Source organism: Leucoraja erinacea, chromosome 13 (genome assembly GCF_028641065.1).
Source record: "Leucoraja erinacea ecotype New England chromosome 13, Leri_hhj_1, whole genome shotgun sequence".
Taxonomy (NCBI): Eukaryota; Metazoa; Chordata; class Chondrichthyes; order Rajiformes; family Rajidae; genus Leucoraja; species Leucoraja erinaceus.
In genome coordinates this window covers 23,328,633-23,354,864 of record NC_073389.1, presented here as the reverse complement: position 1 = coordinate 23,354,864, position 26,232 = coordinate 23,328,633, and the positions used below count along the sequence as shown (strand labels likewise).

The window sequence follows — 26,232 nt, the reverse complement described above, 5'->3', positions numbered from 1 at the left end:
CTTGGTTTGTATTCACTAAAACTTGAAAGAATGAGCGGGAATCTAGTAAAATCTGGTAAAATTCGGACAGCAGTAGACAGATTAGATGTGGCTAGGATGTTTTTTGTGGTTAAACTGTCCAGCATAGAGGGTCTGTGTCTCAGGTTACATATCAAGAGACTTATGACTGTGGAAGATAAATTACTTCACTCAGTGAGGTGAACCTGTGGAATTATTTACCACAAAGGATTAATTACACGGGTTTGGCTGCATAATATTCCAAGGTGGAGATGAATTAATTTTCTAAATGCTAAAGGGGTATGAGGCAAGAGCGGGAGTTGAGTATTGAGATAGATTGTTAGAGATAGACACAAAATGCTGGAGTAACTCAGCGAGACAGGCAACATCTCAAGAGAGAAGGAATGGGTGACGTTTCAGGTTGAGAAGATCTCGACCCGAAACGTCAACCATTCCTTCTCTCCAGAGATGCTGCCTGTCTCACTGAGTTACTCCAGCATTTTGTGTCCACCTTTGATTTGAACCAGTATCTGCAGTTCTTACCTACATAGATTGCCAGAGGGTTGACCATATTGCATGGCAAAGCAGGGTTTAAATGGCCAAATGGCCTGCTCCTGCTATTATTTTCCACATTTCTATATTTCTAAATAATATTGAATTCCTGTTTTACTTAACAGTATGAAATATGTTTAAAAAAATCAGGTAATTCTGTACAAATATATAATTATATTTCAATGGGCGAGCTTTCGCAATATGTCATCCAAAGATTATATTCACATATCAAACACTAACGTTCATCACTCCTGTGCTAGAATTTGTTTTGGTACAGAGGGTGAAACCCTCCTGGGGCTCTGACATGAGATTGGTATTTGGCTCATAGAATGGCAAAACATTGTCAGTATTAGTTTAGTGTCATTGCCTATTTTTCCAACTTCCCCTTTAAGATGTAGAATCTTTGTCGGCATCCTGCAACATGAGCCTTGGCTGGAAAGCACAGTCAGCGCCAAGAGGATTATATGTCAGGAGCATCTGCTTTAGGAATTATTACACATATGGATCTGTAGAAGGTATTTAAAATAATGTATGGTGTAGCTGCTCTAAAATCATGTATGGTGTAGCCACGGCAGCTCGAGATAAAGACATGTCAAGGGCATAGCGACATTGAACTAATGTGATCGTCAAAATAACCAGAAATAAGATGAGGATAAGCCTTTTTACTCGGTGAGTGGGTTACATTCTGGAGTGAGTGAACTGCTGGGGTTGTAGTGCAGGCAGAAACAATTGTAATCCTTCGAAAGGGAGCTGGTTAAGTATCTGGAAGGAAAACATTTGCACAGTGCACAGGAGAAGTGGAGGAAGGTTTCCTTACAACCATCAGGCTATTAAACACAACAACCTCCAAATAGGAAAAGTTTGTCTGTCTGTCTAACTACCGAACTTTCTTGTTGTTGTTTATTATGGGTTTTACAGTGTATTATGTTTACATGTCTGTTGTGCTGCTGCAACTAAGAATTTCATTCTGTTTCAGGACATATGACAATAAAATACTCTTGACTTTCTTGACGAGCTAGATTGCTCTCATGTGGATCAAATAACCTGTATGCTGCATCCATTCTCTACAGACTGTTGCTATGACATTGAGTCACATTGGCCTCTTGCTGTGGTAATGTGGAACCTCATGTGGGAATCCGGGAGCGGGAATTACCTCCGATTGTAGAACCTGGGGAATTAGAGCCCTAAAGTCAAGTTACAGTAGATTTTAGATTACATGGCGATGGAGTTTTTTTGTTGCATGCGGCAGGCAACTGCTAGGGACATGTCCACAGTGGCCCATCCACCACACAATCATCCTCCCACATATGAAATATACTCAGTTCTGGAAGGGTTTGCAGGATTGATGGATGATGCACTACTTGTGGACACTTGGGCAGTGGGGGTACTTATCATTCTAAAAGTAATAACCTTCGAATCCAGGAAAATGCTAATACAGAGATATCAGTATTTTTACCAAAGGGGAAAAATATATCAACAAAGCAAAATATATGACATCTAACTTGATCAAACTTATTGAATTCTTTGAAAAACAAATGAAAAAGTAAGGGATAATGCAGAAGATGGAATTTATTTAATTTCCTAAAGGTTTGCAGTGAGTTATAGCATTGATGTGTAGGGTTAGAGTATCCAGACTCAGCAGCAAAATGGAAAGGACACACTAGGACTCCACAGAGCTGGTAGTGCTGCTGCCTCACAGCATCAGATACCCAAATTGGATCCTGACCTTAGGTGTTGTCTGTGTGGAGTTTGCACGTGCTCCCTGTGGTGCATGGGTTTCCTCTGGGTTTGTAGGTTTATTGGCCTCTGTAAATTGCCCTAATCAGTAGGGGGTGGAGGAGAAAGTGTGATAATATAGAACAAGTGAACGGGTGATCGATGGCTGGAGTAGGCTCGGAGGGCTGAAGGGCCTGTTTCCATGCTGCATCTCTAATCTCAATCTAAACTTAGCTCAAGAGTATTCAGAGTAGCAGCATGTTAAAAAGGGCATAAAAGGATTAGTGCCAGAACTAATCCAGAGGTTCACAATTTATATAAATATTTTATACCAGAAACAAACAAAAACACCAGTTCTATATATCTGCATAAAATAGTTAATACTGAGGAGGGTTATAAGGCATTACAACATGCAGAATTGGAAGATAATTGTGAAATGAATGTCAACACAGAAAGCTGTGTAGCATTACATTCTGGTAAGGAAAATAAGCCATTCGCTACTTAGCCAATCACAGTTAAATGGGGCAGAAACAGAGGGAACCTGGAGCACAATACACAAATTAATTAGAGCAGCAACACCAGTTAATAAGGCCATTTACATGATATTGAAGTTTATTCATGCCAGGATAGAACTGAAAAGTAAATACATTTACGCCTGATGTATCAGACCTCACCTAAGTTTCATCCATCAATGTTTGGATTATTAAGTATAATTCTGGTTGTCATACAATAATAAAAAAAGACCGGTCTACTCATCAAGTCAAGTCTGACCACCCACCCACCCCACTGGAGACCTTTGATCTATCTTTAATGGGACTGATGTTATATCTTTGCACTAAATGTTGTACCCTTTATCCTTTATCTTTGCACAGTGAACATCTTGATTGTATTCATGTACAGTCTTTTCTTTGACTGGATAGCACGCAAACAAGTTTTTTACTGTACCTTGGTACACGTGACAATAGTGAACAAAACTAAATGAACCTAAACTAAAATATGTTTGGAGGCATCAAGGTACAGGCCTTGTGAACGAGAATGAAAGGCCAAACCAATCTGTCTTGAAAAGTTTAAGAGCTGACCAAATTGAAGGCTTTGAAATCCTGACAATTTTCTTGAGTAGGCCCGGAGATAGAGTTTTGACAAGTTTTTGAGTAAGAACAAACAACACTACAGACCATCAGAATAAAATAACCACCAAATGACCAAAGAGAAATTGTGATGAAACTGCCTAACTCAAAAAGTGATGATGGTGTAGAATTAAATAGAACAAGCTGGCATAGATAAAAGCACAATAAAGGGGATTACTTACAAGATGCAAGAAGTATGGGACAGCGAATAATGCTGAGAGAGGTAGATGGGCAAAGACAGGGAGAGACTCACATGGACATAAATGTCAACAGAGTTATATATACTGAATGGCCTGTATGTATTGTATATAAATCTATACATTGGAATAACTGCAGTAGGCTGTGGAGGTCAAGTCAATGGATATTTTTAACACTGTCATTGACAGATTCTTGATTAGTACGGTTGTCAGGGGTTATGGGGAGAAGGCAGGAGAATGAGGTTAAGTGGGAAAGATAGATCAGCCATGATTGAATGGTGAAGTAGACTTGATGGGCCAAATGACCTAATTCAACTCCTATAACTTATGAACTTACTATAATTTAACACAAACTGGTTATTAATGTTCACCTCTCTTCAGAGAAGGAAATGCAAACTTCAATAAACCACATCCATGGTTGTCAATCTGTGATAAAAAACTACAAGAAACATCATTATAGAGATTTCTTTGCTAATAAAGCTGATGATAGAGGTAAACCATTTTTTATTCGCAATAATTTTTACACAAGATATCCAAATGACAAGAGGACATTTTTTTTTAATTTGCTAATAAATAGTTTAATAAATGAGCTATTTTAATCTGTAACACTTTCAATGCTTCAATAAGAAATAATAGAAAAATAAAATACAGCAATAAGTAACTTGTACTTTGTACAAAATCTCTTTACATCATTGCTCAGCAGATATTTGCCATACAGCATATTCTGAGTGAATAAATGTTTTAGATTCAGACAACACAATTCTATCTGTCCACTCCCAGCTTTAGAGAGCTGAAACTCTAGTTACTATTAACTCTAGGCATGCTGGTACATTATGCAAAAATTTACATTAATTGATATTTGTTTAATGAATAACTGCAGTTGGTCCACAGATTGCTTTGTTTTGCTTAACATTTAGAAAAGATTTCTGTGTTTGCTAGAGATCAACTGACAATTTTACAAATCACAGAAGGCTGCCAAATATTTGTGCAACATTAGCATTCATCATTGGTGCCATGGAGGGCAAGCTGTAAAGTGCTGCTCTAAAGATTGCAGAAGTGACGGATAAGGTAATAAAATGTCAGGATTGGACACTTAGGATCACTTCTGTAGCCAGCACAGAAAAGCCTGAAAACATCAATCAAAAATTACCGTACCACTGGACCTTGCCAATCTCAAGGATTAAAAAAAGGGAAACATTTCACTGCAATGTTCTCCATAATTTGTATGGATACTGAGCTATCGCTTCACATCTGCTAACAATATTGACAGGTTGATATTGCTTTCTTATTAACTGGTGGATTGCAATGAAAAATATACATAAATGTGCAAATATTTAAGAAGAAAATGCATCCATTTTGAAATTATTTTCTCTCACCCATGTAGGTCTTTGACATTCACTAATCATTTACTATTGGGATATTGGGAAGCATTTAACTTCTAAACTACTGTCAGTAATATCGTGAAAGTGAGCGCTCCAGGCACATAACTATAACCTGCATTCTTTCATCGTGTCATTTTCCTTTTCTCCTACTGAGGATCTCAGCGAAACGTACAGATCATACCAGGAACCCAGCCAGCAAGATTAAGTAGGTAAAATGCTCCTCAACTACTATGGAGGAAGAAAATGCAGAATTGTTACAGCCAATTCTGTAGGCCATGGCCCAAAGTGTGGCAAAGGGAGTACTACACTGGAATATTGCAGGCTGCTCACTAGCCTGATTAGGAAATATATATTACTGGTCCTTCATCATCACTGGGTATAAATCCTGAAACTCTCAAACCATAAGCACTGCGGGGGAGTGGAAACAAAGGACTGCAGGTGCTGGTTTGCACAAAAGGACACAAAGTGCTGGAGTAACTCAGCGGGTCAGGCAGCATCCCTGGGGAACATGGATAGGGGACGTTTTGAAACTTTCCAGTAAATCTCAATGTATTATGTTTTTTGTTCAACGATTACTTGTAAAAATGCTACACAAACTAGCAGTAATCATTATTAATTAATAATTTGTTAGTAAAGATTATATTCTCCATGGGGCTAGTGGTGAAGTTCTTAAGGTGGATATTTCCTTATTCCACTTTAATACCTTCACCTGTAGCTCATGACGACTCTTAGTTTTTCGTTTTATTCTTACCTGGTAGCTACCAATAACTTTAATTCCTTTCAAATGCTAAGTTTCTCCAGAGAGATTGGCCCACTTTTCACATTGCCTCTGCATGCTTCTCTGCAAATGAGATGACTATAAGTTGACATAATTCATCAAACTGGAAGGGAATTAAGATATTGTTTATCATCTAATTATTATTCTGCTCAAATCTCAGTTAACCCGTCCCAGAATAAATGGCCGGACCTTTAGAAAGGAGATGAGGAGATTTCTTTAGCCAGAGGGTGGTGGATCTGTGGAATAAATCATCACAAACCAGCTGTGGAGGCCGTCTTTGGGTATTTTTAAAGTGGAGATTGACAGGTTCCTGATTAGTAAGGATGCTAAAAGTTATAGCAAGAAAGCAGGAGAAAGGGGTTGAGAGGGAAAGATGGATCAACCACGAATGAATGGTGGAGTAGACTCGATGGGCCGAATGGTCTAATTCTCTTATGCCTTATGAATACAAATTGGAAAAATTGGTATTATAATTTAAATTGTCCTATTATTGATGTATTTGATTAATTATGCATAGTTACCTTTCTATCTTGGGGCTACTCCACTGTCAAAGTGAGGCCAAACGCAAATTTGTGGAACAGCACCTCATGTTTCGCTTGAGCAGCTTACAACCCAGCGATACGAATATTGATTTCTCTAACCAAGTAACCCTTGCATCTCCTCTCTCACCATCCCTCCCGCACCCTAGTTGTGGTACTAGTTTCATTGTCGGCCTGTTGAGTATCACCATCTGTATAAGTCGTTATCACCTACCCTACTGCCAACAATGGACCATTGTGGACTCCACCTTTCCTTGATCATCATTGCTGGTTTTGATTTGTCCTTTTCACTTGTTATTTGTACTTTTTCATATCTCTAGTTCCCCTCTCCCCTGTCTCAGCCTGAAGAACGGTCTCGACCTGAAACGTCACCTATTCCTTTTCTCCAGAGATGCTGCCTGTCCCGCTACATTACTCCAGCATTTTGTGTCTAACTTTACAAATTAAAGTGTCTATTAATTCCACATTCTCTGTCTGAGATCCTGACCAATTTATGACTTTTATTGTGAAAGCCTACTAAGCTACTAGAGGAATTCATGGAAGACATATTAATTCTATGTGATCTGAAATAGTCTTCCTCAAGGGATATTACAAGCAAGGCTTGAGGCACTTGTTTTGAATGATGCTGTACTCTGTTATGTTGGCGAATCTAAACAGCGAATCTATTAACTAAACAGATAAGGTTGTAACACAACACCAAATCCACGCCGATGAATGATCACCCATACACTCATTCTATGCTTCGCATCCTACACACTCGGAGCAATTTACATAAGCAAATTAACCTACAAGTCTGCACGTCTTTGGGATTTGGGGAGAAACCAGAGCACCCGGAGAAAACCTACGTGGTCACAGGGAGAATGCACAAACTCTGTACAAACAGCACCTGTAGCCAAGATTGAACCCAGGTCTTTGGCGTTGTAAGGCAGCAACTTTACTGCTGTGCCACTGAGCTAAAATCACATCTTCGAATGTTTTCAGTGAATATCTGCAATGAAAAATAATTTTAAAAGACTCAGCTGCAACTGACACTACAGACTATTGAAAAAAGATCTCAACATCTGAATTTTGAGACACAATCTCAGAAGTAACTGGGGGGGGGGGGGGGGGGGGGGGGGGGGGGGGGGGGGGGGGGTGGGGGTGGTGAGAAGATCAACAAAATGATCACAGAGTAAGGACTTACGGATCCTTAAAGTCAAGAGATTGTTGATAATATTAAACTTGTGATTGGAAGCATGAAAACCAACAAAAAATACAATGAACATGCAATCTCCCCATCAGATCCATTTCGCCCTTTCGTTATGCAAGCTAGTTTTAGATTGGATGCCTTCAATTTCAGTTGATCCCTAGTTTGTCCATGTACTAGCATACCAAGAATTAATTATATAAAACAAAAAGATAAAACAAACCTTTAAATTCTGTACTGATAAATTACAAAAAGAACAACATATTAGAGTCAAATTTTTGATTGCACATTTGATATTAGCAGCTAAACAGTCACAAACATGGAAAAGAGATTGCCTCTCAAACTATAATTCTAAATGTATCAATACTGTTGCAGCCACTTGGCTATGAGAATATTACAGTAAGAGGTATTCAGCTACACATGAAGTCTTCTTTAAATAACAATGGGAAAATTGGCAATAAGTGTGTGTCGGACTCCACTTTATTAGCAATATTTGTAAGCTATACGGGTAACTGCTTTGTAAAGTTTTAGCTAAAGGATGGAAACTTGTAGAGGATTAACATTCGTATTGAAAACTTGTCCAAATGAAGAATATGCCAACTGTCAACGTCTGATAACATATCGAAATAGACAAAGCTAGGCATTGTAGTTATAAAATGTTCTCCCACTGCAATTGCTGAGACACTACTCAACGGCATTCAAAGAGAATTCACACATGATATCCTTTCTCCTGTACGTGGAACATGTGCAGTCTTAAAGTCTGTATACTGCTCACTATTCGCCTTTGATGTCCTATTAATGTGACTCCAATTCTTCTCACGTCACTGGAATAAAACAGAATGAAACCGCTGTGAACTCACAGTATGGCAAAGGTTGGACATTTTACTGAAATGTACTGCTGACCAAGAAAGCAGATAATTCAACCCTTTGGTCTGAGAAGAAAACAAATGACGAAATAAATGTAATTGCGTGCACATATTTGAACCCAGGTTTTTACATTTGGATAGACCAGGATAAATGAGACATAATAGAGAAAAGTGAAGCAAGAGTGACACTAATTATTATCTTTCTTTGCTGCTGCAAATACTTTCAACAAAGGTTACCACAAACAAGGCTAACATTTAGTTTTGTGGTCGAGTTGAAAATTGACGATTGGTTTTAAGCCATAGGAAATAAAAATGGCATTTTGAGACAGCTTTGATCTCCCCAGATCTCTGCTTCAGAGTTCCACTCCCCTGGCATTTCAAGCATTTTAAACCTACTCTCCACAAAGAATGAATAGATGGAAGTGTTTGGAGTTTGAAGCAAGCGAAAGGGGAATAGAAAGCACTCACAGTGGATGCGATGTAGTCTTGAATTTCAGAAATTTAAATAATAAATGGAATTATCGCACATGTTTCATTACAATTGTTTAAAATCAGACACGATATCTAATCAATCCCATATCAGTTTGTAAAAGAAAAACTGAAGAAAATTTATTGTTTTGTTTAGTTTGGAGATACAGCGTGGAAACTAGCCCATTGGCACACCGAGCCCATGCTTAACTTCAATCACCAGTCAACACTAGTTTCATGTTATCCCACTTTTGCATATACTCCCTACATGCTGGGTGCAATTTACATAGGCCAACTAGCCTCCAATCCCGCAAGTCTTTGGGATGTGGGAGGAAACCGGAGTAGCCGGAGGAACTCCAACATGGTCTGAGGGGAAACATGCAAATTCCACAAAGACAGAACCAGAGGTTAGGATCGAACCTGGGTCTTTGGCACTGTGAGGCAACGGCTCTACCAGCTGTGCCACCCTTCTGCCCACGTGATTGATGATTTGCCCATGGAAGATACTTCATTTTCATAAATATTCCTCTCGGATTTTTATCACCAGTTTTCAGGATGAGTGGTGAAGAAAGCCAGAGGCTTTTGGTGTTAAGTTGTTTTTTCTCCAAGTTATTTGTATTAAAGTTTACAAAATGCCAGAATATTAGTGAGACAATGGTTCTGAATTTAAAAAGACTCACAAATGATGTATTAGTCAAATTTCCATAAACAATTTATTAACTATAGATCAGTATCTACCATATGAGGAGCTGATAATGTAACGGCAGATAGTTTTAAGACTGATCTACTTCTCTTCTACTTTACTTCATAGAGACTGCGTGGAAACAGGCCCTTCTGCCCACCGAGTCCATGCCAACCAGCGATCATCCCGTACATTATTACTATTAACCTATACAACTGTACGTCTTTGGGACATGGGCGAAATCCATGGAAAGAACCCCTGTGCTCCCAGGGAGAACATACAAACTCCGTACAGACAGCACCTGTTGTCAGGATCTAACGCAGGTCTCAGGTGCTGCACCACTGTGCCACGATGAACTTGTCAGCATTTGAGGAGCTGACAATGCAATGGCTGGTAGTTTTAGACTGACCTGCTCTTGATGCTAGTTCCCCATATTATCAATAGGATAGACTGAAGCTCACCAGGAACTTAATGTTCTTAGTGGAGCTCAATACTGGCACGGAGAATGTTGGAAAGTGGCCAACAAAATTCACCAACATTTATTTAAGCTTGTCACTTTACTCTCCATAATGTGATTGGAAATGAGTGTCCATCAGGTGACGAGTGCATGTTCAGAAAGAACGCTTTAAGTAAACCTGCCAGGGAACAAAATATTTTTTTGGCTGTCATGACAGACTTTCCTTACTTGCTAATTGAAGAAGAAAAAAAAGCAGATCTACAGGAATGTAAAGTCCAGGGCCCCGAGAAACCTCATGAACTAAAGAACAGATGGTGGGTGAAAAGGGTACAGGAAATCCAACAGCTCACTCATAACCACCAGCTGCACGCATTCTTCAAGATCATCCATGGCCCAAACTCCAAGGGTGACTGCCAAGGATGGAGGGAAGCTAGTCAAGGACGGGAAGATGGAGACGGAAATAACAAAAATACATTCTGAAGAAGTTCCTAACTGAGGCTTGACTTTTGATAAGTGGCTTTCACTTCTTGTTGTAAAACACCATCTGCCCCAGTCTCACCATAACCCGTCTCATGACCATCCGTCTCACCATCGCCCCAGTCTCACCATCACCCATTTCACCACTGCCCCAGACTCACCACCGCCCCAGTCTCACCATCGCCCCCATCTCATCACTGTCCCAGTCTCACCATCGCCCCCATCTCACCATCACCACCGCCCCAGTCTCACCACTACCCATTTCACCACCGCTCCACTCACCACCGCCCCAGTCTCACCACTGCCTCAGTCTCACCACCCCAATAATAAAGCACAGTGACAGAATAGTCTGCAGACTTTTAATAGGGTTCTGATGTTCCCTATTCTGCCTGCAGGAACTCTGAGCATAAGTTGTATGTCTACAGCATCAATAGATTCTTGAAATAAGGTTGTTCTACCTTAGTCTTTTCAGGTTGACCTTTTGATAGAGTAAACCATCAGTCTACATTACAGCATGATCACATGCCAGAGAAGATGATCTTACACTAATGTGAATACCTGTTACATAGTGGCAGGAGCCACAGTAAGAGATTTGTCACTCACAAGAAAAGTTCACAGTTTAATGTTGCGCTTACTCAATACTCATCCTTGTGACAGAATCCAGAGTGGTGATGCCCGCAGCCATGAAATTGTTCTTGTACTGATCCATCTTAATTGAGTCCAACCAATCATTCACTGAGACGAAGAAAGAGAATTCTGGGAGTTCACTCGGTGATTCTGGCAACCTGCGTTAAAAGCAAACATTAAATCTCATCTGTATTCCTTATCCCAACATATTTCCAACAATTTCACACAGCGATGCAGGCATCATATGGGGTCATCTCCAAAAGTGCTGCAATTGTTTCATTTGAAGAGAATTCAACTCAGGCAGCATCAACAAAACACATTTGAGCATCGCTTATCTGTATTTGCTTCACAGCCACAGTTCATCACCTCAACACAAAAGGATTTTATTTACTTAGATCAGCCATTTATTAATGGTAGACATAAAATGCTGGAGTAACAGCGGAGCAGGCAGCATCACTGGCGAGAAGGAATAGGTGACTTTTCGGGTCGAGACCCTTCTTCTTTCCTACACATCTTAGCCATTTATTAATGTTTAGTGAGTGATGTTTGTGAATAAAAGCCTATCTGTGCAGTCCTCTTCAATATTTAAACTGTTAAGCTGGGTGAATCTGTCCTGAACTTCCCGTAGGGCTTATGTATTCCTTCAGGGCTGTGGAGCCCAGAGATGAATGCATTTCTCCAGATGAGATCTAACCATATCTCTGAACAGCTGTTCAATAACCGTAACCCCTCTGTTTTCACGGGATTATATGAAGTGTATTGCGTTTTGTAATGTTTTTAAACAGTTTAAATGGTCTCCTAGTTGTTAGTGGTTTCTGATGCTCCAGACGCAATTTTAGGTAACCGTTGAACAAGTGGGACCCATTGGTTCCCGTTCCCCCAACGCAATATTCCACCACTCACTCATAGCCCCCAATTGCGCAGGCGCGGCTGAGGGGTTCCCGTTGTGATGCCGGAGATCCCCGTTGTGACGTGAGTCATGGCAACCCACCCCCAACTGCGCCTCGCCGTCCCTCTTCCTACTCTTGTCCTCCTCCATTCCCCCTCATCCCACAGGACTTCCTCCCCCTCCTCATCACCCTCCCTCTTCTTTCCCCTCTCCTCCTCCCCTTCTCCACTCACTCCCTCACCTCTCTCCCCTATCCTCAGTCACTCCCTCCCTCCCTCTATAATCCAACTCCCCTCCCTACCCCCTCCTCTCCCTCTACCCCCCCTCCACCCCCACTCTCCCTCCTCACCTCCCCCACTTTTCCCTCCCTCTCCCTCCCTACCCCCTCCTCTCCCTCAATCCCCCCCACTCTCCCTCCTCACCTATCCAAGATCTTGATGTAAACTTCTCCAGCAGGGCTGTGATGAAGTTGTACTTGAGGCAGGGGCTGTCGGGAGCCAGCATCCTGGAGCCAGGGAAGGGAGATGGCTTGAGGTGGGGGTTGTCCGGGGGGGGGGCGCGAGCGTCCTGGAGCTGGGGGAGGGGGAGGGAGAGGCCAAGGGTACCCAACGTGGCCTCTCCCCGGCCCCAGTCCCCACACCGGCTCTAACCCCAGCCCAGGGCCTGGGGGTTCAGAAATTAAAATAGAAGGAAACTTACCCATGGAGCCGTCCGGTCACCGTTGTGATGGGAAAAAAAGATGGCCGTCTGAAATTGTGCAAAGGCCGTGCTGCGGACCCCTGGGGTGTCCTTTGTAACGCCTGTCAAGGCGTGCTGAGGACCCGTGGGGTGTCCTTTGTGACGCCTGTCAAGTAAACATGTCAGTGGGGGCGGGGCAAGTGGGGGCGCTGTTTTATTTTTTTTAAGTTTTCAACGTCAATAACTTGTAAAAATTGTAGTGCTATCCTGTACCGTTTTTGCATAAATACGAACCGGGCAAACAAATGGACAAACAAACAAGATGAAAGTTTAGTAATATAGAGATAGAGATGAGCATCAAAACGTTAATACTACCATCCATGCCATTATTATTTTTTTCATCTGCTTTCATCTGGTATTTCTTTTTTAACACTTTTTCCTCACATTTCATTTCCAGAAAATAACAAAATGCACCCAAAATGCTTTACTTTAGATGTTCAGTGGGCCTTTGGCCCACTGAGTCAGTGTCGGCTAACAATCACCCCGTACACTAACACAATCCTAGACACCAGGGACAACTTAAACATTTTTACTGAAGCCAATTAACCTACAAACCTGTACGTCTTTGGAGCGTGGAAGGAAACTAAAGTATCCACAGAAAACCCTCATGGCCACAGGGAGAATGAAACACTGTATAGACAGCATCTGTAATCAGGATTGAACCCGGGTCTCTGGCACTGTAAGGTAGCAGCTGCAACAGCTGCAACCGCTGCGCCAATGTGCCATCCTGACTCTTTATGAGCTGATGATGGAGCTCAGTTCTTAGACAAAACCTTTCAACAATGTTCTTGGGATTTACAATGCAAACCATTTGGAAATGTTTAAATAAAGAAGGGGGAAAAAAATCATCTAAAAGAATGTGGTCCGAGTCTCAGGCACTAAAGAAAAGATTGTGGTTTTTAGAGACACAGCATGGAAACAGACTAGCACTGAGCAGCGGTCACTCATTCACACTAGTTCTACATTATCCCACTTTCTCATCCATTCCCAACACACTAGAGGCAATTTGCAGAGGTCAATTAACTTGCAAGTCGACATGTCCTTGGGATGTGGGGGAAACCGGAGCATCCGGATGAACCCAGGTGGCCACACAGGCGATTCCCTAGGTCAGGATCGGATCTGGGTCTGTGGCACTGTGAGGCAGCAATGCTACCAGCTGCACCACTGTACCATGCTGTGGTGGGTGAAAAGGGCACAAGAGATCCAATAACTCACTCTTAACCATCACATACATGGATTCTTAAAGATCATCCATGGCCCAAGCATTCAAGGGTGACAGCCAAGATGGGGGGGGAAAGATAGTAGAGGGGGAGGGGGGGGGGGGGGGAGGGGGGGGGGGGGGGGGAGGAGGTGTGTGGAGAGAGGGGGGGGGAGGAGAGGAGGGGGGGGAGAAGAGGAGGGGGGGAGAGGTGGTGGGGGGGATGGGATGGTGAGTGGAGGGGGGTAGAGGGGGGAAAGTGAGAGGAAGAGAGAGGAGGGGGGGGGGGAGAGAGAGTAGACGGGGAGAGAGAGGGGGGGAGAGAGGAGGGGGACAGAGAGGGGGGGGAGAGGAGGGGGGAGGGAGGAGGGGAGGGAGGGAGGAGGAGGGGAGGGGGGGAAGGGGGGGGGGGGGGGGAGAGGTGGAGGGGAGCCAGGCGAGTGAGCAGGCTACGAAAAGTGGAGGGGTCAGCTCGTGGATAAGAGTTGCTAGCAGGCTGCGCCTTGAAAAATCTGTGCAGCTGGACATGAGGAGTAGAGGCATTGTGACGTCATCAGCCGGTTAGCTTCAGTTAGCTTTAGCTTCAAATTGCATTGTGACATCATCAGCCCGTTAGCTTCAGCTTACGTTAGTTTTAGCTTCAGATTGGTGAAGAATTTGAAGAAATAACTGAGGAAATAATTAACCAAATTTTCAGATGAGGGGATTTTTTGAAATCATGAGGTAAATCTCTTCCTGAATATGTAAACATTTCAACGTTACCGCGTCGGGTTTTGGAGGAGATGTGACTGACAACCAAACAAACAAACAAACAAAGAGAGTTTTAATAGTTACTAGACCAAGGGGGACCCGTTGGGTCCCATCCCCTCAACGCGCGGTTGCGCAGGGGGGGGGGGGCCTGCAGCGTCGCACGCACTCTAACCACCCCCCAAACACACAGGGGGGAGGGGGGGGGGGGGGGGGGGGAGGTGGATGTGGAGGGGGGAGGTGGGGGGAGGGGGGGAGGGCAGAGTGGTGGGGGGGGGGGGGGGGGGGGGGGGGGGGGGGAAGGGCTGCTGGGCCACGTAACTGGCTGCGCATTGAAAAGTCTGCGTAGCACGTCATTGCAGCTCGCTTCAGATTCATTTTGATTTTAAATTTTAGTAAAAAACTCGAGAAATAATTAACCAAATTTTCAGATGAGGAGATTTTTGAATCCATGAGGTAAATCTCTATCGGAATATGTAAAAATGTCTCCGTTACCACGTCGGGTTTTGGAGGAGATGTGACTGACAACCAACCAAACAAACAAACAAACTAACGAAGAGAGTTTTAATATATGATATGATATATAGAGCTTCAAAGGAAGTAGAGGATAATGCAAAAAAATATAAATCACTTTTTACAGATAATACTTCCCAGTGTAAGATAAACAGAATTAACCTTGTTTGTTAACATTAAATTACTTCATGAAATGTTATTACATACTAATAAAGATACATTCAATTAAGTTTAGTATCAAAGCACCAAGGCTTTGTCAGAAAGAAGAAATTGTGAAAGATGCCCAATAACAGATATGGAAGATGGTCTTGGCATCATGTTTGGCATGGACATTGTGGACTAAAAGGCTTGTTCTTGTGTATATGTTCCATAGCTCCCAGGAAGAGAGAAATTATGGCCAAGTCAATAAGCCAACCAAGGCTTTGGACCAATACTCCTCACCTTAACCATTCATCTAAAATATATTTTTAAAAGAGCAAAATAAGTTGAAGGAAATGGGTGCATCAGTTAAATTAGGAAGGTTGGACATTTATCTAAAGTCCCCTTACAGAGTATTTCACTGTTGTCAGGAATGTGCAATATAAGTCTGACAGTACCTCAATGCAACAGAACAGACTGTGACAGAAATGTGTCTGCATTTGTGAGTGCAGTATAAGGTGCATGTCCGCCATATTTTGCAACACATGTTGCCATGCGCACATTTTTCCCTCATTAGTTTAGTTTAGTTTATTGTCACGTGTACAGTGAAAAGCTTTATTGTTGCGTGCTATCTAGACAGCGGAAAGACTATACATGATTACAATCAAGTCATCCACAGTGTACAGGATAAAGGGAATAACGTTCAATGTACAGGATAAAGGGAATAACGTTTAGTGCAAGATAAAGTCCAGTAGAGTCCGATTAAAGATAATCCAAGGGTCTCAAATGAGGTTGATGGCAGGTCAGGACTGTTGGCCAGTTAGTGACTGGATGGTTCAGTTGCCTGATAATAGCTGGGAAGAAAGTGCCCCTGAATCTTGAGGTATGCGTTTTCATATTTCTGTCCCTCTTATCATTATTGTAGGTTGCTAAGGTGCCCCCTGATACCGTAGCACTAAAGGGGCAAATAATATAGGGCAACATTTTTACGATCTTTCCTGAAATGAATGTAACTACGGCGTTGGAACTCATAAATGTCTGTACCCATTCCTCACATTGAGTCCTCGGCACGAAACGCACCTTTGTTCTTTCACTCCAGATCTCCCTCCCCCTCATTGAGTTCTCTATAATTGCAGTGAGAGTAAAGAATTGGCGGAAGCAAACATGGTGAGGATTACAGGGCACTCATTTTACCTCAGATCAAAAGCAGTGTTTTCACAACAGGAAAGTACCTCAGCGGAAAACCCAAATCCTTTCTCAACAGCCTGATAATCAATATTTATTACCTGTCTCCCTGGGTGAATGAAATGAGGGAAACAGTTTGGGCTATCACTTTTGGGAAGGTTGGACTCTGGGTTGATAGAGGAAGCAATACTTTGCCACAGGGAATAATTGAGGCAGACAATATTGCATCTTTTAAGTGAACATTTGAAGCAGAGTAAATAACAGATAGGTACAAAGAGAGAAAAGTAACAACGTTGGTCCTGGAGTGCTCCAGAGAAGGACGGGTGCGCATACAGTTGCCCAAATAACCTGATTCAATAGCATAGAGAAGTAGAGCTAAATTAAAAGCTAAATAAGATTTTTTTATAACACACAGCATGCCTGACCCAACGCTAACACAAAATGTAGGGGGAAAGACACAAAACGCTGGAGTAACTCAGCGGGTCAGGCAGCATTCCTGGAGAACATGGATAAGTGACTTTTCAGGCCAGAACACTTCAGGCTGATTACTTGGGTTGGGGGGGAAACAAAGCTCGAAGAGTGATATAGGGGGTGATGTTTTTCTCTTGTTTATCATACGTAATGATTTTGTAAATACAGGTGCAAATAAACCATTTGTGATTTGTCAATTAAAAGCGAGAGAATAGATCGACTGCAGAGATTTTATGAAACTGGAGACAAAGTATGCAGGGGAGTTTTTCTCTATATTCAGCCAGCTAATTGCAGCATTGTATGCTACACTGCAGCAAGGATGTGGTAGCAATAGAGAGAGAGCGCAGAAGACATTCATCAGGATATTGTCTGGAATAAAGTGTTTTTGATGCAAGGAGAGATGGGAGGAAACTGGGTGCTCTAGATTCCTCCCACATCCCAAAGACGTGTGGGTTGGTACGTTAATTGGCCTCTGTAAATTGTCCCTAATGTGTAGGGAGTGGGTGCGAAAGTGGGATAACATGGAACTACTTTGAATGGGTGGGTGATGGTCGGCGTGGACTTGGAGGGCCGAAGGGCTTGTTTCCATGCTAAATCTCTGACACTAAAACTAAAAGACTGGACAGGCTGGGTTTGTTCTCACTTGGAATGTAGGAGGCTAAGAGATGCACTTGTACATTCTTATCAAATTATGAATAGCATGGATCGGATACATATCAGATATATGTCCAGAGACTGTTCCCAAGAATAGAAGTCCAGAATAAGAGGACACAGATTTAACGTGGGAGGAGAGAGATATAAGGGATATCTGAGGGTAGGTTTTTCACATGGAGGGTGTGAGGGTTATCTGGAATGAGCTGCCAGAGGAGGTGGTAGAGGCGAATATACTGTAATGACAATGTTTTAATGACAATTGAACAGATACTTGGATATGAAAGACTAAGTATAATGGTCGAAATGGCTTTCGTGTAGAAAGGCATCACAGATGGCATGGACAAGATGGGCCACAAGGTTCTGTTTCTGTGCTAAATATCTCTATAATTCCATCTTATGATTCCAATTATAATACTTGTATTTGGAGATTTTTAAGGTTAATGTTGAATCCAGCATTCAATATTTGCAATATGTTTAAAGCTAATTTACAAATTGATGTGACACATGCAGAGACCTGGAATTATTACCAAACTTCATTCATTGCTGTTATTACAGAAAAAAACAATATGTAGTTACCCTGCATGAAATATTTGAAATGCGACGAATAAAACATGCCTTTAGGCGTGCTGTACCCACCCATGTACTTCTTCCACTAAGCTCTGAAGGCTGCTGGGATTGCGAATCACCTTGTCCAAGAAGCTGACAATGTCCGTGAACTTTGGCCTGTGATTACGTTCTTTTTGCCAACAATGAAGCATGAGCTGATGGAGGGTGGCCGGGCAGCCCATGGGAGAAGGAAGTCGATAGCCTTCTTCTATCGATAAAATTACCTGGAAGAAAATGACAGAGCTTTAATTTCTTTTCTTCAGTATTGCAATTGGATTGACATGTTTTAAAACAGGTCACAACTTTCATAATGATTGAAAATTTAAATAGCACTGCAATATATTTTCCTTTCAAATATTTCTCTCAGTTTCCCTTTGAAAGCCAACATTAAACCTCCATTTACTATTTTGCTCAAGTATGTTCCAGAATACAACCAGAAATGGCATAAAAATGTTTTCCCTCATTTCTCTTGCCACTATCATTCTATGTTCCTGGTTTTCCATCTGCTACCAGTGGGTAAACACAAAATACTGGAGTAACTCAGCAGGACAGGCAGCATCTCTGGAGAGAAGGAATGGGTGACTTTCGGGTCGAGACCCTTCTTCAAACTGCAGAAGGGTCTTGACCCGAAATGTCACACCCTCTAGTTTTAGACTCCCCTACATTGGAATCAAACTCTGGTCTTTTACTTAATCTTATGTCTCTCATAATTTTAGTTTAGAGATACAGCGTGAAATTAGGTCCTTCTGCTCACCAAACCCACCCCGACCATCAATCATCCATTAACACTGGTTCTATGTTACCCCATCTTTGCATCCCCCAACACACGAGGAGTAATTAACTCCCTACACACAATGGGTAATTTACAGATGACAATTAACCTACAAACCCTCACATTTTTGGGAGTTGGGAGGAAACCGGAACCCACGTGATCACAGGGAGAATTCATGGAATGATGTACCTGCATCTCTCTCTTATACCAAGAACATATCTACCTTGAACTACTGGTCAGGCAGCATCTCTGGAGAGAAGGAATGGGTGATGTTTCGGGTCGAGACCTTTCTTCAAGTCTCAACCCGAAATGTCACCCATTCCTTCTCTCCAGAGGTGCTTCCTGGCCTGCTGGGTTACTCCAGCATTTTGTGTCTACCTTTGATTTAAACCAGCACCTGCAGTTCTTTCCTATATGCCCTGAACTACTCACAGGCATCCTGGATTGTATATTCTGACTAATTAAAAAGTGTTATTACATAAATGATAAAATTAATTATCTGAATAACATACATCTTGGTTGGACATCTCCCAGTAAGGTCGTTCCCCATATGACATGACTTCCCACATTACAATCCCATAACTCCACACGTCACTTGCTGAAGAGAACTTCCTGTAGGCTATTGCTTCGGGTGCAGTCCATCGAATAGGAATCTTTCCGCCCTGTGTTAAAAAAGAAGTGTATGTGAGTTAGCTGTAGTATTGGGTACAAACATAGGATCAAATGAACTCATCAATTATGAAAGGAGCAGGCTACTTATGTCTTGTAGCCTGCAGCACCATTTAATGTGGCCATGGCCAAAATCTGCGTTCAGTTTTGTTTAATTTGGTTTAGTTTAGAGATACAGCGTGGAAACCTTTGGCCCACCGAGTCCACGCCGACCAACTATCACCTGTACACTAGGTCTATCGAACGCATTAGGGGCTATTTACAGAGGCCAATTAACCCAGTCCCACACATTTTTGTAAAGTGGGAGGAAACCGGAGCACCCGGAGAAAACCCACGCGGTCACAGGGAGATCGTACAAACCACGTACAGACAGCACCCGTAATCAGGATCGATCCTGGGTCCCTGGCACTGTAAGGCAACAATTTACTGCTGCCTTACACTACCTTCATCTATCTACAGTATTTGTCCACTCCTTGTTTAACAAATCTCTATCTTCTGTAACTCTGCTTTAAAGCTATTTGAAGTCTTTGCTTTAACAGCCCTTTGAAAGAAAGAGTTCCAAAGACCTCTGACAGAAAACATTTTGCTTCATCTCTTTTAAGTTGGTAATTCAGTACTTTCAAACAGAATAGTTTCTACTTGATACTTATTCCATTTAAAACTTTGCCTACAATGATATTAAACTAACAATTTCATATTCGTGTTGAAAATAGGAACTGCAGATGATGGTTTACAAAAAATGACACAAAGTGCTGGATTAACTCAGCAGGTCAAGCAGCATCTATGGAGAATAGGGATAGGTGATGTTTTGTGTCGGGACCCATCTTTAGACGGATGGTTCTTTATAAAGCAATAATGTGAGGAAATAGTCGTGACAGGTAGCCCTTGGGCAGTACGGGAAATATTGCAAACAGAGGAATGGCTGAAAAGAGAAGCCAGATATTGAAAATAAAAAGGCAGCACATATTTAGGAAAGATCTGTGACGAAGTTCCCCACATTTTATTAAAGAGATGTATTGAAGGTGCGAGATTGGAAGGTGATTGTGTTCAGAAGATCCTGGGTGCTCTTGTACCAGAATCATTCGAACAAGACAAGCAAGTAAAAATTTACTGATTTCATGAAAGTAACCTTGTTACTTGTTTTCCAAACAAATTCCCTCTTACTGAAGACATGAATATAAATCCCTCACCATCAGTCATTCATTTCCCTTCTATTCCCATTTATTATTTATTCCCCTTCCCTCTCTCTTGTTCAGCCTGATCCCCTTTCCCCTTCCATGTTCAGTTGCAAAGAGAAGGAACAGGACTCAATTTGACAGCAAATGATGTGTAGAGAGCTTCTTCCTCTGTTATCAGGCTTCTGAATGGTCCTTCCATAAGCAACGGTACTATCGGATTCATCTCTGGCCTGCCGCGCACATTGCACTTTGTCTTTGGAACTGGAGTGCTACAATGCTGAGAACTATATTCTGCACTCTGAATCTTCTTCTTTGCTCTACCTCTTGTGCTTGAGTTTGACCGGACTGTATTTATGTGTAGTATTATCTGATTTCATTGGATAGCACACGAAACAAAACTTTTCACTGAACCTCGGTGCACGTGACAAAAACAAACCTAAACCAACACTTCCTTTCTCACCCAGAATTTACCTGATATTATTAGAGTGCTACATTTCTTAAGGCACACGAGTTAACCATGACTGCCATATCTACGATCTCAAAATTACCCTGGGAATCAGACAGCACCTATATTTGTAATGCTATAATATTATATGAACTTGGATCTACAGAAGACCACAAACTAGAATTCTCATGAGAAGCTAATGTCAATCTATGCCTTAAAATTGGAAATTATCACAGGAATTTTCATTCACCATTGGCACTGTTGGTAGGAATGTATCCTGATATATTTATTGAGTTTATTAGATGGGAATGAGGGAGCAAAGAACAGAAGATAAATAGATCAACTTTATTGGCAATCCTACCATGGGAACTAATCCTCCGACTTTAAATGGTGGACATACATACCAGACATCTTAGAAATCTGCAGTAAAGGTGTGAATCTATAGCCCTCCTGCTGCTTTTTATTTATGAATTCCCAATCCCAATCCCACAGCATTCATGCAGTTTTAATTTTGGTTTTAGAGATACAGCAAGGAAACAGGCCCTTCAGCCCACCGCATCCACGCTGACAATAGACAATAGACAATAAGTGCAGGAGAAGGCCATTCGGCCCTTCAAGCCAGCACCGCCATTCAATCGATCATGACTGATCATCCCCAATCAGTACCCCGTTCCTGCCTTCTCCCCATAACCCATGACTCCGTTATTTTTAAGAGCCCTATCTAGCTCTCTCTTGAAGGCATCCAGAGAACCTGCCTCCACCGCCTTCTGAGGCAGAGAATTCCACAGACTCACCACTCTCTGTGAGAAAAAGTGTTTCCTCGTCTCCATTCTAAATGGCTTACTCCTTATTCTTAAATTGTGGCCCCTGGTTCTGGACTCCCCCAACATCGGGAACATCCTGCCTCTAGCGTGTCCAAACCCGTAACAATTTTATATGTTTCAATGAGATCCACTCTCTTCCTTCTAAACTCCATACTGTACAAGCCCAGCTGCTCCATTCTCTCAGCATATGACAATCACGCCATCCCGGGAATTAACTTGTAAACCTACGCTGCACTCCCTCAATAGCAAGAATGTCCTTCCTCAAATTAGGGGACCAAAACTGCACACAATACTCCAGGTGTGGTCTCACTAGGGCTCTGTACAACTGCAAAAGGACCTCTTTGCTCCTATATTCAAGTCCTCTTGTTATAAAAGCCAACTTTCTTCACTTTCTTCACTGCCAGCTGTACCTGCATGCTTACTTTCATAGACTGATTTACAAGGACCCCCATATCCCGTTGTACTTCCCCTTTTCCCAACTTGACTCAATTTAGATAGTAATCTGCTTTCCTATTTTTGCTACCAAAGTGGATAACCTCACATTTATCCGCATTAAACTTTATCTGCCATGCATTGCCCACTCCCCCAACCTGTCCAAGTCACCCTGCATTCTCATAGCATCCTTCTCACAGTTCACACTGCCACCCAGCTTTGTGTCATCTGCAAATTTGCTAATGTTACATTGAATCCCTTCATCCAAATAATTGATGTGTATTGTAAATAGCTGTGGTCCCAGCACCGAGCCTTATGGTACCCCACTAGTCACTGCCTGCCATTCTGAAAGGGACCAGTTAATCCCTACTCTTTGTTTCCTGTCTGCCAACCACTTCTCGATCCATGTCAGCACTCTACCCCCAATATCATGTGCCCTAATTTAGCCCACTAATCTCCTATGTGGGACCTTATCAAATGCTTTCTGAAAGTCCAGGTACACTACATCCACTGGCTCTCCCTTGTCCATTGATCACTCGTTCACTCTAGTTCTATGTTATCCCATTTTCTCATCCACTCCCTACACAACGGGTAATTTACAGAGGCCAATTAACTATAAACCCATACATCATTCTGTTGTGTAAGGAAATTCAATCATCTGGATGACAAACACACGATCACTGAGAGAACTTGCAAACTTCACACATACTGGGACCAAGGTCAGGATCGAACATAGATCTCTGATGCTTTGAATGCCACCCGGTATTTCATTGCTTCTTATACCAACTCACATTTCAATTTGGCACACATTCAAACTGCAGCTTCCAAGTGGAAGTTATTTCACTATAATCTCAATGTTATCTCAATGGTATCAGATTAGGAAAAAGTGAAATGCAACGAGACCTGGGTGCCTTTGTACACTAATCACTGAAAATAAACATGCAGGTACAGCAGGCAGTGAAGAAAGCTAATGGCATGTTGGCCTGCATAACGAGAAGATTTGCGTTTAGGAATAAAGAGGTCCTTCTGCAGTTGTACAGGGCCCTGGTGAGACCACATCAAGAGTATTGTGTGCAGTTTTGGTCTCCTAATTTGAGGAAAAACATCATTGCTATTGAGGCAGTGTAGCATAGGTTCATGAAGTTAATCCCTGGGATGGCGGGACTGTCATATGAGGAAAGATTGGAAAGGCTGGGCTTGTATTCACTGGAATTTAGAAGGATGAGAGGGATTCTTATAGACACATAAAATTATACAAGGACTGGACAAGCTATATGCAGGAAAAAATGGTCCCAATGTTGGGGGAGTCCAGAACCAGGGGCCACAGTCTAAAAATAAAGGGGAGGCCATTTAAAACTGAGATGAGAGAAAACGTTTTCACCCAGAGAGTTGTGAATTTGTGGGATTCTCTGCCACAGAAGGCAGTAGAGGCCAATTCACTGGATGAATTTAAAAGAGAGTTAGATAGAGCTCTAGGGGCTAATGGAATCAAGGGCTATGGGAAGAAGGCAGGCACGGGTTACTGATTGTGGGTGATCAGCCACGATCACAATGAATGATGGTGCTGGTTCGAAGGGCCAAATGGTCTCCTCTTGCACCTATTTTCTATGTTTCTATGCTTCTATGTTTCCATTTTTCAAAGACTTCAAATAAAAAAAGGACTTGCATCTTTCACACTCTCTAGATGTCACAAAGCAATTCAGAGCTGCTGAAGCACTTTATAAGTGCTATCACTGCTGTATCACAAGAAAAATGAACACAGCTCTCACAAACAGCAACAGAATGAAACCAATGTTGCAGTCAATGGAAGGGAATTTTTCAAATACATTAAAATGCACAGCCACAACAAATGCTTGTGTAGGGTGGCACAGTGGCACAGTTGCTACTTTACTGCAGCAGAGACCCGGGATCGATCCTGAATACGGGTGCTGTTTGTACAAAGTTTGTACATTCTCCCTGTGATCGCATGGGTTTTCTCCGACTGCTCCGGTTTCCTCCACCCAAAGACGTGTGGGTTTGTAGGTGGATTGGCTTCTGTAAATTGTCCCTCGAGTGCAGGATAGAACTAGTGTACGGGTGATTGCTGGTCGGGGCTGACTCCCTAAACTAAAATGTTCATGAATTATTCGACATAAAAACACCTCTCTGGTATTATTTCCCCTCTCAATCTTTCTTCACAATGCAATCTGTTAAAAATTAAATATTTCCTTTTTCTGCACATAACGCCACTACAATCCTTCATAGTTCTCTTCACATTGAATGTAATTAATTAATTTCAATGCACTTTCTCAACTCTCTTTCTTTATGGATATATTAACGACAATTTCAATACTAGTGGGCCCCAGCAACATTTTTTCTAAAATAACATTTTTTCAATTGAACAAGCCTCCTGACGCCACTACATCACCTCTCAGTCTGTCCTCAAAACATCTCTCCTTCCATGTGGCCACATCGCTCCTGATTCTATCTGCCATTACCTTTGTCAAAATTCTCTTACGCTGTATTTTATCAAATGCTTTTTAAAGATCAGTGTGTCTGACACCCACTCAATTTCATTCAGTGTGCAGAATTCAGAATAGCTTTGTCCTGTGGAGTTCTGCCCAATGGAAGAGTAATTGAGAATGCTTAGGCTCAGCTCTCATCTAACCTTTAACATTCCCAAGCAGGAGGAGATCTTTATCTTCCATGCGTGACTGAATTGAAGCCAATTGTTGAAGTAAAAGGACATATAGTTCTACAACTTGAATTCTCAAAATCCTGGAATCAAAGCATATCGGATTCAAACTATTCTCTCGTTACTTTAGTTTCTGCCTATTTTTGACATATTATTATACACAAAGTTAATTATGTTTTGTATTGATTATGTTGTATAAAATTGATAAAGCTACTTGCAGTAAAGTTACCAGTAATTGGAGTTGAACTGGCAAACAGATTTTATTTTTAAAGTTTTAGTTTTTAGTTTTAGATACAGAGTGGAAACAGGCCATTTGGCCCATTGAGTCCACGCCGACCAGCGACATTCTAACAGTGCGCTAACATTATCCTACATACTGGGGACAATTTCCAATTTTTACCAAAGCCAAGTAACCTACAAACCTGCACATCTGTGGAGGGTGGGAGAAAACCGGAGCATCTGGAGAAAACCCACGTGGTCATGGGGAGAACATGCAAACTCCGTACAGACAGCACCAGTAGTCAGGATCGAGCCCGAGCTTCTGGCGCTGGAATGCAGCAACTACCGCTGCACCACCATTCTGCCCCAAAAGATAAAGAGCATATCTTTTGTATTCTTTATTTATGACCAGCATTCGATGTAGGACATTTGAGAAAAAATTGATTTTTAACATAGCAAGATAATGAAATGTTTTAACTCAAGCTAAGGAAAGAGAAGATGGAGTAAAACAAAAAATCTATGCAGTGTCACCTCCCCAGGGTTTGGTTATATAAAAAAATACCTAAAAAGAATTCTGAAATACAGTAGCTACACAGTCCCTCAGCTCATTATAGCATTTTGTCATCTATTACATAAAACAGGCCCAAAGCAAAGTGAAGCATGACACTAATGGAGTTATAAATATCACACTGGTGCTCTCTTATGCAGGATATGGATGCAACCTCTCGAGCTACTTTCTTGCTCTGACAAATGGTGTTTTGTATAAAGACTATATTGAGCTAAAGTTGGTTCATGCAGCTCAAACGTACAGTATATACCCTAGTTATTA

General features: G+C 41.8%; 1 protein-coding gene across 1 annotated transcript in view; it reads right to left on the bottom strand.

The window, feature by feature from the left end:
* Nucleotides 1-7,412: 7,412 nt before the first annotated feature.
* The window catches only part of epha6 (eph receptor A6), a 486,126-nt gene continuing 467,306 nt past the window's right edge, over nt 7,413-26,232 (bottom strand). Inside the window, exons 14-17 of the mRNA XM_055644571.1 lie at nt 19,475-19,624; nt 18,221-18,414; nt 11,060-11,209; nt 7,413-8,298 (exon numbers count right to left, since the gene is read on the bottom strand). Coding sequence (XP_055500546.1) covers nt 8,184-8,298; nt 11,060-11,209; nt 18,221-18,414; nt 19,475-19,624 — 609 coding nt within the window. The 3' untranslated portion in view covers nt 7,413-8,183. The remainder of the gene's footprint in view (nt 8,299-11,059; nt 11,210-18,220; nt 18,415-19,474; nt 19,625-26,232) is intronic.